The 11,688-nt window shown below is 40.1% G+C and overlaps 1 protein-coding gene across 1 annotated transcript; it reads right to left on the bottom strand.

The window, feature by feature from the left end:
* Positions 1 to 3,089: 3,089 nt before the first annotated feature.
* LOC119317731 (transcription initiation factor IIB-like) lies at positions 3,090 to 4,201 on the bottom strand. The gene has a single exon (XM_037592255.1). The coding sequence runs from the start codon at positions 4,199 to 4,201 to the stop codon at positions 3,248 to 3,250; it is 954 nt and encodes a 317-aa protein (XP_037448152.1). The 3' UTR covers positions 3,090 to 3,247.
* Positions 4,202 to 11,688: the final 7,487 nt, after the last annotated feature.

Raw genomic sequence — 11,688 nt, 5'->3', positions numbered from 1 at the left:
GTTCCATAGTCTCCGGCAGCCGATCACAAATGCTCCGGCTTTTATTGTCAGAGAATTGCCTCATCGTAGTGTTTCCAGGCGACATGTCACACCTTCCACCTTACTTTTCCTGCAGCCAAGGGAGCGGAAAACACATTGTGACATCATCTGGGACGCCCGTAATGATGCTCGAAATGGCATTGTTGCTCCCCATTGATACGACCATTGATGATTTTGCATCGAAGAATGCTTCAAAAATCATTTTTAAGCCAAAAAGTGTGTGCTACTTATCTACATAAGTGATTTTTCCCACCTGTTGGGCCCATCTTTTAAGTTCACACCGGGCCTCTGAAAAGTAACGACCGGCCCAAGCGGTTGCCATAGAAGATTGCATATCTATACTACTTATAGTGTATCAGTTTTGAATTGGGCATGATCATCAATCCTAGCCATTCGTGTGCTAAATCCAACGGCTGAAAAGAGTGGGATTCGCAATGAACATTACATCACTGCTCCATCCACCATGTTCTAGAACGATCGCCTCATCCTTCTCAAAATAAGTGGCCCATATTGATTCCTCTTGGGCCATGTTGCAGTTTGAGGACGTGTTGAACCCATGAAAAGTTGTTTTCAGAGAGGAAATATACAGTAAAGTTATACTCTCTCCATCCCACAATATAAAACATTTCGGCAAGCAATTTTATGAATTATTTTCTTTCTTAACAAATTACGGGGATTACATAGACAAACTCCTATTTTTTTGTAATGTATTTTCTTTCTGCATCCGTACATAGACGATATTTTCATTTTTCCTTGAATCTACTAGCAAATCTATGTTTTTTAAAATCAAAAACCACTTCATAATAATGTTAAAACGTGTGTTGCACGTGCATACATACTAGTATTTTGTTTGCTCGGGAACTTGTTGGTTCCAACCTTTAGTGGATTAGCTAGCAACACAGTGTGGTGATCCGCAGGGTGCGGCCAAACACCAAGTACCTAGGGTCATTACTTCCACCACAAGGGGCTTGAACATGCATATCTCTCTCTATGTCACCCACTTGCGTCTTATGAGATCCAGCTACTTCTCTACCTCTCTCTTATTGCCAGAATCTCCCCCACGACACTATGACCTTCTTTAGCCTCATAAGGAGCCAAGTACATAGCAACATGATTTTTTTGGGTGGGGGGGAGGGGGCTTGAGCCTCATCTATGGTTAAACACCAAACGATTCTAACATTTGTTAGATGATTTGGATGGAATGTATGTCATAGTTCAATGCCAACACATATTCCAAGCCATTCAAGTTGTGGGATCTAGATTTTGTTTTTGGGAAAATTACGTTGAAATCACTGATTTCGTAATCTCGGATATTTTGATTTTCATTTCAATAGGATCCAAACAAATTTGAATTTGTGTTTGAATCTAACCTGCTTTTTAGTGTCGCCGCTTTTTTGACCAAGACGTGCATGTTGTCCCAGGTCCACTAAAATCAATGAATTTTGGTGAAAATTGTTAGTCCTCCAAATTTAATGTCACATTCATGGGATCATTCACAAGTATAACTGGCCATGGTAAACCTGGCCCGAAAAAAGCCCGACATGTCCCGGTCTTGCCCATGGGCTAGGCTTGGACCTAGTTTTTGAGCTCGAACGACACGTCGGGCTGGCCCTGGGCTTGCCATATTTGCGTTTTAGGAAAGAGGACCGGCGGGCTTTTTCACTAACAGGCCAAGCTTGGGCCTGAAATCTGGGCCAGACGGCCGGGCCTGGGCCTAGGTTTTCTGCTTCGGGCTTTGGTAGGCCCAGCCCGACGGATAGCCAGGCATATTCACGAGTACTGTACTTAGTAACGACAGAAATAATTGAATTGGACATGGACTCTGTTTGGTGTAGTGAATATCAACATTTTTAATACTCCCTTTGGTCCATATTAATTGTCGTTGAGTACAAAACATAGTACTTGACCCCCTCTTTATATTTTTCAGGATCCCTCCTGCCACTGCGAAAACAACATGGTTGCGTAATCTCAGCTCAACAACACATGTTAGATTCTTTCAATTGGTGTATAACACCAAAAGGTTCTTTCGGTACTTTGCCATATGTGTGTACTTAGCGACCATGTTTCGGAAATAATTGAATTGGACATGCACTATGTTTGGTGTAGTGAATATCAACATTTTTAATACCCCTTTTGTCCATATTAATTGTCGATGAGTACGTACAAAACTACTTGACCCCCTCTTCATATTTTTCAGGATCCCTCATGCCACCACGAAAACAACATGGTTGCGTAATCTCAACTCAACAACACATGTCAGATTCTTTCAACTGGTGTATAACACCAAAAGATTCTTCCGATACTTTGCCATATGTGTGTACATAGCAAGCATGTTTCAGATTTAATTGAATTGGACATGTACTATGTTTGGTGTAGTGAATATCAACATTTTTAATACTCCCTCCGGTCCATATTAATTGTCGCTAAATACAAAACATAGTACTTGACCCCCCTCTTTATAATTTACAGGATCCTCCTGCCACCGCGAAAACAACATGGTTACGTAATCTCAGCTCAACAACACATGTCAGATTCTTTCAATTGGTGTATAACACCAAAAGATTCTTTCGGTACTTTGCCATATGTATATCTGAACATTATTCATTGTAATGTGTGAATTCAATTATTTCAGTTTTGTTTTCAATTATCACATTGCCATGCCAGCTTTGTTTCCAAAGTTATTCATGTTGTGGTTTAGGGATTTTGTTGGCTAAAATGCTCTGAAATCACCTATTTCAGTTTTTAATCTGGCCATTCTGGTTTCAATTTCAACGAGATTCATTCAAATTTCAAAATTTGTTTGAACCTAGCCGGTATTGAACCGTCACCCCCTTCTTCAAGACCGTCGCCACCTTTTTCACTTCATTGTAATGGGTGAATTTTCGGCGAAAAATGTCGAGCCCTTATTAGCCTCACGTTCATGAGACCATTATAATTCACGAGTAGCGTACTTGGCAACCGTGTCTGAGACCTCGGTTCATGAGTTTAATCGGGTCAAACGAACTAAGCACAGATTCATTCACGAATGACATGATTCAGCACTTAGAAACGGAGTTCAACACAAACTTCACATGCCCAAGACTAAGATAGTTGCCAAGAACAGCACATGTTTGGAATTGTGGACATGGCAAACATGCATGCATGCGTGTGCCAAGGACCTGCCAAACAGCAAAGGATCAAGAAGCGTTAATGTCGTGGGCGCTCAGGCTCAGCCGAAGAGCATCTGGGCGTGCGGGGTGAGGTCCTTGTGCACCTCCTTGATGGTGCCCTCGGCGACGCCGGTGGCGACGGACACTTCCTTGACGGACCTGCCGGCGCCGGCGCGCTGCACGACCATGAAGCTGATGGCGGCGGCGACCGACTCCGGGTTGCGGCGCACGTCGAGCCCTTGCTCGACCCTCCGCACGGCCTCCTGTGCGTCGCGCACCTCCTGGTTGCCCAGGCCGAGCCGGGAGCAGAAGCGGCGCAGGTAGTCAGTGGCGCTGACGACGCCGATGTCCATCACCTGGCCGTCCTCCTCCCCGAGGAGCTTCTTGATGTGCGTCGTCATCTTGCCGACGTCCTTCTTGGCGGCCACGCCCCCGGCGGTGACGGACGCGAGCTCCTTGTACGTGCGCGGCATGCCGAGGTTGCGGCAGGCGATGTAGAGGCAGGCGGCGTAGACGGAGTCCCGCTTCCGGCCGCGCGGGCAGCCCTTGGCCTCGTCCAGCTTCTTGAACGTCTCCTTGGCCAGGTCCCGGATGGTGGCCACGAGGCCGAGCCGGTCGGCCATGTCGGCGATGCCGCGGAAGCCGTCGACGAGGGTGTTTTCGGAGGCCACCCCCGCGTCCGGCACCGACATCCTCGGCGGGGCCTTTGTCGCCACGCCGGTGGCGGAGGACTTCTTGGTCTTGTTGGTGTAGTCGATGACGGTGGAGAGCTTGGTGTTGAGGAAGGGGTCGCCAGAGGTGCCGACGCGGCTGGGGTCGCGGTCGTCGCCGCCGCCGTCGTCGGCGAAGTTGCGCCACTCGGAACCCTCGTCGATGTAGTGCGCGTCGAGGACGAGCGCGCACTCGGTGCAGATGGTGTCGCCTGTGCCGTGGTCCAGGACAACCTCCGTCGCGCGGCGGCACTCCGGGCAGTACACGCGCTCGTCGGCCGCGGAGCAGGTGCTGGTGTACATGGCTGCTGCTGCTGCCGCCGCCGCCGCCGCCGTGTGCGCAGTTGTGGCGACGGGTTGGGGGAAAGGGTCTATGAAGGTTGGATTGGGGGGCTTGGGCTGATATTTATAGACGCATAGGTCGGTTCGTAAGGCTAGTTTGGAGCTGGGCACGAGTTCGACTCGGTTTCGTGGTCTTCTCGGCTAGCCGGCCCTGGGCCGGGCAGGAAGGGCGACGGTCGAGGGCCCAGCCGGACGTGGCGGCCCGACGTACACATTAGGCCGGCCCAACTAGCTCATTTTCGGTCATAGGAAAGTTCCAGACCGATCTATTCTCTTATCAATTTTTTATTGTTTCCATTCTTTTCTATCTCCTTTCATTTCTTTTCCATTTCACTTTTATTGTTTATTAATATCTGTTTTCTATTATTTTTACATTAAATTTTCTATTCTTTCTTTTGTTCATTTCCTTTTTATTTTGTAAACATATTTTAAAAATGTATTTTTAATCATGAATATTTTTCAATACATGTATACTTTCATGAATTCAAAATAAAATTTCAAAATCACAAAAACAATTTAAATGGCGGATTTTTTTATCAAATTCGCAATTTTTTAAACTCATGAACGTTGTTTTGAAATAACCTACATTTTCTCGAAATTGGGGAATAATTTTTTTGAAATTCAGGATCATTTTTTATTTAGCCAAATATTTTTTTAATAAATGCCTGAATAGCTTTCAAATTCTTTTAAATAACTTTCTATCAGCAAACACTGTTTGAATCGATGAAAGGTTTTACTGATTTTTGAAAAATCTCTAACATTTGTTCAAATTCCTAAACGGTTCTCAAAATCATTTTTTTTATTTCCTAACATTTGTTTCAAATTATGAACTTTTTTAATATGCAAACATTTTTTAAAATGCACGAGTATTTTTTTGTTTCCTGATCATTTTTAAATCACATTTTTTTCTAAATATTATATAATATGAATAATGCAAAATATAAACATAAAAATGGAAATGAAAATGAAATTGAAAAATAGCAGGTGTTATGCCCCGCATATGGATTGGCACGAAAGGGCGCGTCAGTGAAGGGAGTTTGCTCGTGCAGGTATGACACTTGCCAGCAATATTGTTCAATTGCAAGTTTAAGTTTTTTGAATACAATACAAAAATTAAAAAAATTAATATATAGTCAACATTTTTCTATACACATTTAACATTTTTGAAATGCTTCATTCAAAATTTCCAAATACTTGGTAAACATTATTTGAATACATGGCCAACATTTTTTATATGCATTTAATATCTTTCAAATTCTTGATTCAAAGTTTCCAAATACCCGTTCAACATTTTTCGAATGTTTGATAATATTTTTTAAATACATGATTAACATATTTCACGCACATTGTATATTTTGCGTATACAGAAGAAACATTTTCTTTACATGCATTTGACATTTTTCAAATGATTGGTTAAGATTATTTTTCAAATACTTTATGGAAACGTTTTTGTAATATAGGCCCTCCTTCCCAAAATAAGTGTCTCAAGCTTATTACAATTCTGTATTAAAGTTAGTACAAAGTTGAGACACTTATTTTTTAGGACAGAGGGAATATTTATTAAGAATATTTGAAAGTATAAATGAAAGTAAACAAAAAATAAATAAAGATAGAAAACAACTAAAAAGAGGCCCTGGCCTCCCGCGCGCCTAGCGGGCCCATTTATGGACGCGCCTTGCGCAAGAGCGCACTAACTCTCGCTACAACCGAGACACGGGATTGTCCGTCTGGATTCCTTCGACAATGATCACTATTCAGCTGTACCTACGAGCATTTAATAGGGACGTGCGGCTCAAATCCCCGTGTGCACACAACTAACATATTAATACAGTATATTCTTTCTTCTAGGGATACAAAACAATATATTCATGTGCTAAATATATTGGGAAATAGTGCCTACATATTATATATGTCAATAACATATTTTCGAAACGCGCGAACATTTCTGAATATGATGATTTTTAATCTACCAATATGATTTAAAAGAGTCACGGATATTTTCTTTCACTATTTTAAAAACATTAAAGTATGCTGAGCATTTTTGAAATATGTAAATTAAATACTTTCCATCTTAGAATTATAAATAAAAGTATAATAAAAAATAGGACGGCCGCTCGCAAACCCAAGCTCCTCCACGTATGATGGGCAATTTCTTAAGTGCCAAGGGCGAGCGGTCGTGGTAATCCGTATTTCACGCTTTGCAAAGACTATATCTCGCTTATAGTGAGTGTTCCTACGGTCTCGCCTCTAGCATATACACCCCTCCTACAGTAGTGGGCCACCCCGTTTTTCGTCTGTTTTTTGTTCGCTGTTTTGAATCAAGAAGATCAGTCATGGTAGTTGGTGTAATAGTTTCTTCAGCCTTTTTTCTTTGTGTTTCCTATTTAGTTTTATTTTAGTTCATCTTTCTGTTTATCTATTTTTTGAACGGTTTTCTTTAGTAATATGTTTTATTTCACCGGTTTTCTTCTTCTTTCATTAATTTCACTGTTCTTTCTTTTCTTTCTCCTTTTCTTCGTCTTTCTTTGGTTCTTTCTCTGTTTTCATGTAGTTATTTTTTTCTATTTTACATTCTTCTTTCATTTTCCTTTTTTCCTTCCTTGGTTCATCTATTTTATTTTGTTGTTTCTTTATCGGTTCAAATAATGGTCAACTTTCTTTACACGTTTTAACATTTTTCAAATGCTCGATTTAGATTTTTTATACACAAGCTTAACATTTTTTTATTATGGTCAAGAGTTTCATGTACACATTTTTAACATTTTTAAATGCTTCATTAATATTTCTCTATCACAAGATTAATATTTTTAATGCATGGTAACATTTACATTTAACATTTTCAAATTCTTGATAAATATTTCTTTAGAATGCAAAATAATTTGTTTTTTCACGACTGATCAACATGTTTTCTATATACATTTAATAATTTGCAAATGCCTGATAAACATTATTCAACTACAAGTTTAATACATAGTCACCATGTTTTTATATGCAATTAAAAAATTTAAATGCTTGATTAATATTTTTTATTAATGTTGAACATTCGTTTTAAATCATGGCAAACATGTTTTTACACAAATTGAATATTTTTTAAAAATATTGATTCATTTTTTTTGAATAATTGCTCAATATTTTTGCAAATGCTTGATAACAATTTTAGATGATTAATGTTTTCACACATATTGTATATTTTGTGTACATGAGAAACATTTTGTTTATACACATTCAATATTTTTCAAATTCTTAGTTAACATTTTTAAAGTCTTATTATGAAAAGCTTTTTGTAATACACTTATTTATAATATACATTAGTATAAATGAAAGTAATTAAAAAATAGAGAAATAAAAAAATAGAAAAACATGAAAAAGGGCCCTGGTGACCCGTGCGGCTGGCAGGCCCATATAAATAAACAATCAATAGCATTTGGTGGATTTATCGAGCCTTGAGTAAGGTCGGGCGGCGCAAAGCCCCGGCAGCAGACAACTAACATACTGTAGTATTTTATTCATGTGCTAAACTGTTGGAAAATATGGGAAATAGTTCTTACATATTACTTAGAAATGCGAACATTTTTTAAATGTCACAAACATTTTTCGAATGCTACCATTATTATTTAAAAGAGGCACGAACATTTTGTTACACCACATTAAAAATTTAAATGTATTATGAGCATTTTGAAATATGTAAATAAAATGTTTTCCATTTTAGAAATATAAATACAAGTACAATAAAACAAGAAAAATAGGCATCCGCTCGAGAGCAAAAGCCCCCCTGCCACCCACCTCCCACGTTCGCCAGGCCATTTATTAAGTGCCAAGGTGCGAGCGGTTGTGGTAATCCCCATTCGATGCATCGCAAATGCTCTATCTCACATATAGCGACTCTTTCAATAGGTCTCATCTAAAGCATATTCAACACCGCTACAGTACTAGGCCAGACTGTTTTCCGTCGGTTTTTCCTGTTCGCTGTTTCGGACTGAGGAGATCGCTCGTGCTGGTTGATGTACTCGTTTCATCTTCTTTCTTGTTTTCTTTTGGTTTTTCTATTTTTCAATAGTTTTCTTTAGCCTTATGTTTTTTTTTTGGTTTTCACCGGTTTCCTTTGTTTCTTTCTCAGTTTTTGAATACATGGTCAACTTCCTGTACACGTTTTTTATATTTTGCACATGCTTGATTGACAATTTTATATTTTTCACGTTGTGGCGACCTCTTTTTAATACACAGTCAACATTTTAATACGCATTTTTAGCATTTTCAAATGGCTGATTAAAAAATTTCAAATACTAAATTAACATTTTTTTAATGCATGGTCAACATTTTTTCTGTACAAATTTAACATTTTTTAAATTGTTGATGAGCATTTTTTATTGCAAAATTTACTATTTTTTATACATGGTCAACATTTTTGCTATATACATTAACATTTTTAAAATGATTGATTAACATTGTTCAAATATTTCTTTAACATGGTATGCAAGATAAACTTATTTAGATACGTAGTCACATTTTTTCAATACACATCTAACGTTTTTAAATACATGTTAAACATTTTCTTAATACATGACCAAATTGTTTATACATATTTAACATTTTTTGAATGCTTGATTTTTTTTAATATTCATTCAATATTTTTTTATAAATGCTTGATTAATATTTTCTACACACATGATCAACGTTTTCACACACATTGTATATTTCGTGTATACATTTTCTGTTTTTATGAGAAACAATTTCTTTATATATATTTAACATTTTTCAAATGCTTGGTTAAGATTTTTAATTTTTTATGGAATTTGTTCTTTCTAATATATTTATTTAGAATATTTGAAAGTATAAATTGCGGCCCATTTAGGAAGGCACCTTACGCGAGAGCACGCTAGGTCTCGCTTTAAGCGAGATATAGCGTTGCCCGTCAGGACTTCCTTCGACAATCATTAGGACTCAGCTGGATCTATCGAGCCTTGAGTAGGGTTAGGTGGCCCAAAGCCCCATTTATAGACAACTAACATATTAAAACATTGTATTCTTTGATTTGAGGGTACAAAACATTATATTCATGTGCTAAAAAGTTGGAAAATATGGGAAATGGTGCCTGCTTATTACATATGTCAATAATATATTTTTGAAACGTGCGAACATTTCTTGAATGCCGAACATTTATTCAAATGGTACCAATATTATATAAAAGAGGCACGGACATTTTCTTACGCCATGCTAAAACAATTAAATGTATGATGATCATTTTGAAATATGTAAATACAATATTTTCCATTTCAGAAATATAAATATAAATATAGTAAAACAAAAAATAATAGTGCCTAAAAATTAAACGTATGCTGACCATTTGCTTATTTTGCTCACCTTGTATCTGCCGTTTGGGGTTGCATCCCCATTTCCCTTTCCCTTTTCTTGTTCTATTATGCTTGTATGTTGCTGCTGTTTGTATCCTGGCCAGTTAATGCCTTTATTAATTTAAAGCCGGGTTAGGTCCAAGCCCTATTTGGGCTTAGCCTAGCCTTTTCTCTGAAGTGGAGAAGCACCTGGGTAGCCCGTGATGAAAAGGAATGGGATGTGGCCCTGGCTTCCAACGTGCATGAGTGAATGAATTTGTTGCCAACGTGCATGAAAGGGACGTGGCCCTAGATCAGCCTATCAGATAACGGCGACGCTCTTGTGTTGTTCCCCTTAGGGGTATCACTCTTGAAGATGTGCATTGGCTCAAGAGACCAATGGACGGTTTCAGCAGTGAAACAGTATTTCATGTGACGCATTGATGACGTGGAGTCTCGGCATTGTGGAGCTGCAGGGTCTCGACTAGACCTGGCCATGGGCAGCCCGGCCCAAACGGCCTGAAAATTCCGGGCCGGGCTAAGACCGAGTGTGCCGTCAGGCCGGGCTCAAGCCTAGAAACTGAGCCCGACAGGCAGGCAAGGCCAGGCTCGGGCCTGCACAAAACATGTTTTTAGCCGTAGTCGGGCCGGGCCGACCGGGCCGTGTCGGGCTTTCTTGAGTTCAAGCCCAATTTTGTAGGCCCGATGGTACTGTACTGTGTGCGGCGGCCTTTGATCGTCCTTTGAGGACCCGAGTCATGGTTGGGTTGCTACCCCTACGCACATTGCGAATGTTGGCGGAACAAACACGCCATCCCATTCCGATGGTTTCTGCTTGGTGCACCCGTCAACACTAACGGCCTCTGCCGTAGAGCCACTGAAAAAAATAGCGCGCTATATCGTTACTAATAACACACTATAGCATATAAAGAATTATCTCGCTAAATAAATCAATATATAATGCCTCACTAATAACGCGCTATAGCACGCTAATAGCATATTTTCAGGGGCCATGCTATTTTCTACAGCGCGCTATTATTTTCCTTGGTGGAGCACAGCACCGCACCGTCACGACCCCGGCCGGCCGTCAAGGACGCGGCGTCGTCGGCGCTCCCGGAGCAGCAGCGCGCGGCCGAGGCCCCTCCCGGCCAAGACAAGCAGCATATGGACCACTGGTACCGGGCACAGAGTGTGCGCTACCTGCTAGTACAAGGCTCGCCTCATGCTGCACCGAGACTTACTGCGATCGGTGCATTTGCGGCTGCCATTAGCCGCGGCTTCATCAGCTTCCACCGCTGCAGCTACGTACCAGACCTTCCCATCAGCCAGTACTTGATTCACCAGCACTACATGGTACGCCCACTACCAATGATCTTCTACAGAGCGGAGCGCGCCGACAATGTTGTGTCATATTTCTACGTGTCTTGGCGTCACCTCTTTTCCGCGGGTGCTGCAAGAGTAGTTGTCGAGCAGGATTGATACGAGCTAAACGGAGATATTTTTTTTAGAAAAGGAGGCGGCCTCTGCATCTAGGCGATGCATACGACCACTTTATTAATACTCCCTCCGTTCCTCAATATAAGGTGTATTATTTTTTCAAAAAGTCAAACCTCTCTAAGTTTGACCAAGTTTATAGACAAAAATATCAATATCTAGAATACCAAATCATTATCACTAGATTCATCATGAACTGTATTTTTACATTTTATATAATTAGTATCATAAATCTTTATATATTTTGCTGTAAACTTGGTCAAACATAGACAACAGTTGACTTTTTGAAAAACTAATACACCTTATATTTAGGAACGGAGGGAGTACGAGCTAAACGGAGATGGAAGAATTTCCACGTTTAAGGCTACAACAACTGTTGTCCCGTTAGCTTTTATATAGGGAATCCCCCAGGTTGAGTTTGGTGTCCCATTAGAGATCCTCACAGTTTATGTACTTAAATTGCTTTCTCATCACATTTAGATTTGGTTCGTGGTCCTCGTAATTGTTGCCATGGTAACATTGTATTTGCTCCTTTAATTTCCCTCGCGTTGTTGTCATGGTACTTGATCCACCAGCATTATACTTCCCTTAGATTCACTTTGTATCATGAATATTTGGTTCACT

This window comes from Triticum dicoccoides, chromosome 1A (genome assembly GCF_002162155.2).
Source record: "Triticum dicoccoides isolate Atlit2015 ecotype Zavitan chromosome 1A, WEW_v2.0, whole genome shotgun sequence".
NCBI lineage: Eukaryota > Viridiplantae > Streptophyta > Magnoliopsida > Poales > Poaceae > Triticum > Triticum dicoccoides.
Note: the sequence above shows the minus strand (reverse complement) of the source record. Positions and strands in the feature narration are given on the sequence as shown.

What these genes read in the sequence shown, in the direction of transcription:
- LOC119317731 (XM_037592255.1), bottom strand. Translation starts at nt 4,201, where the DNA reads ATGTACACCAGCACCTGCTCCGCGGCCGACGAGCGCGTGTACTGCCCG.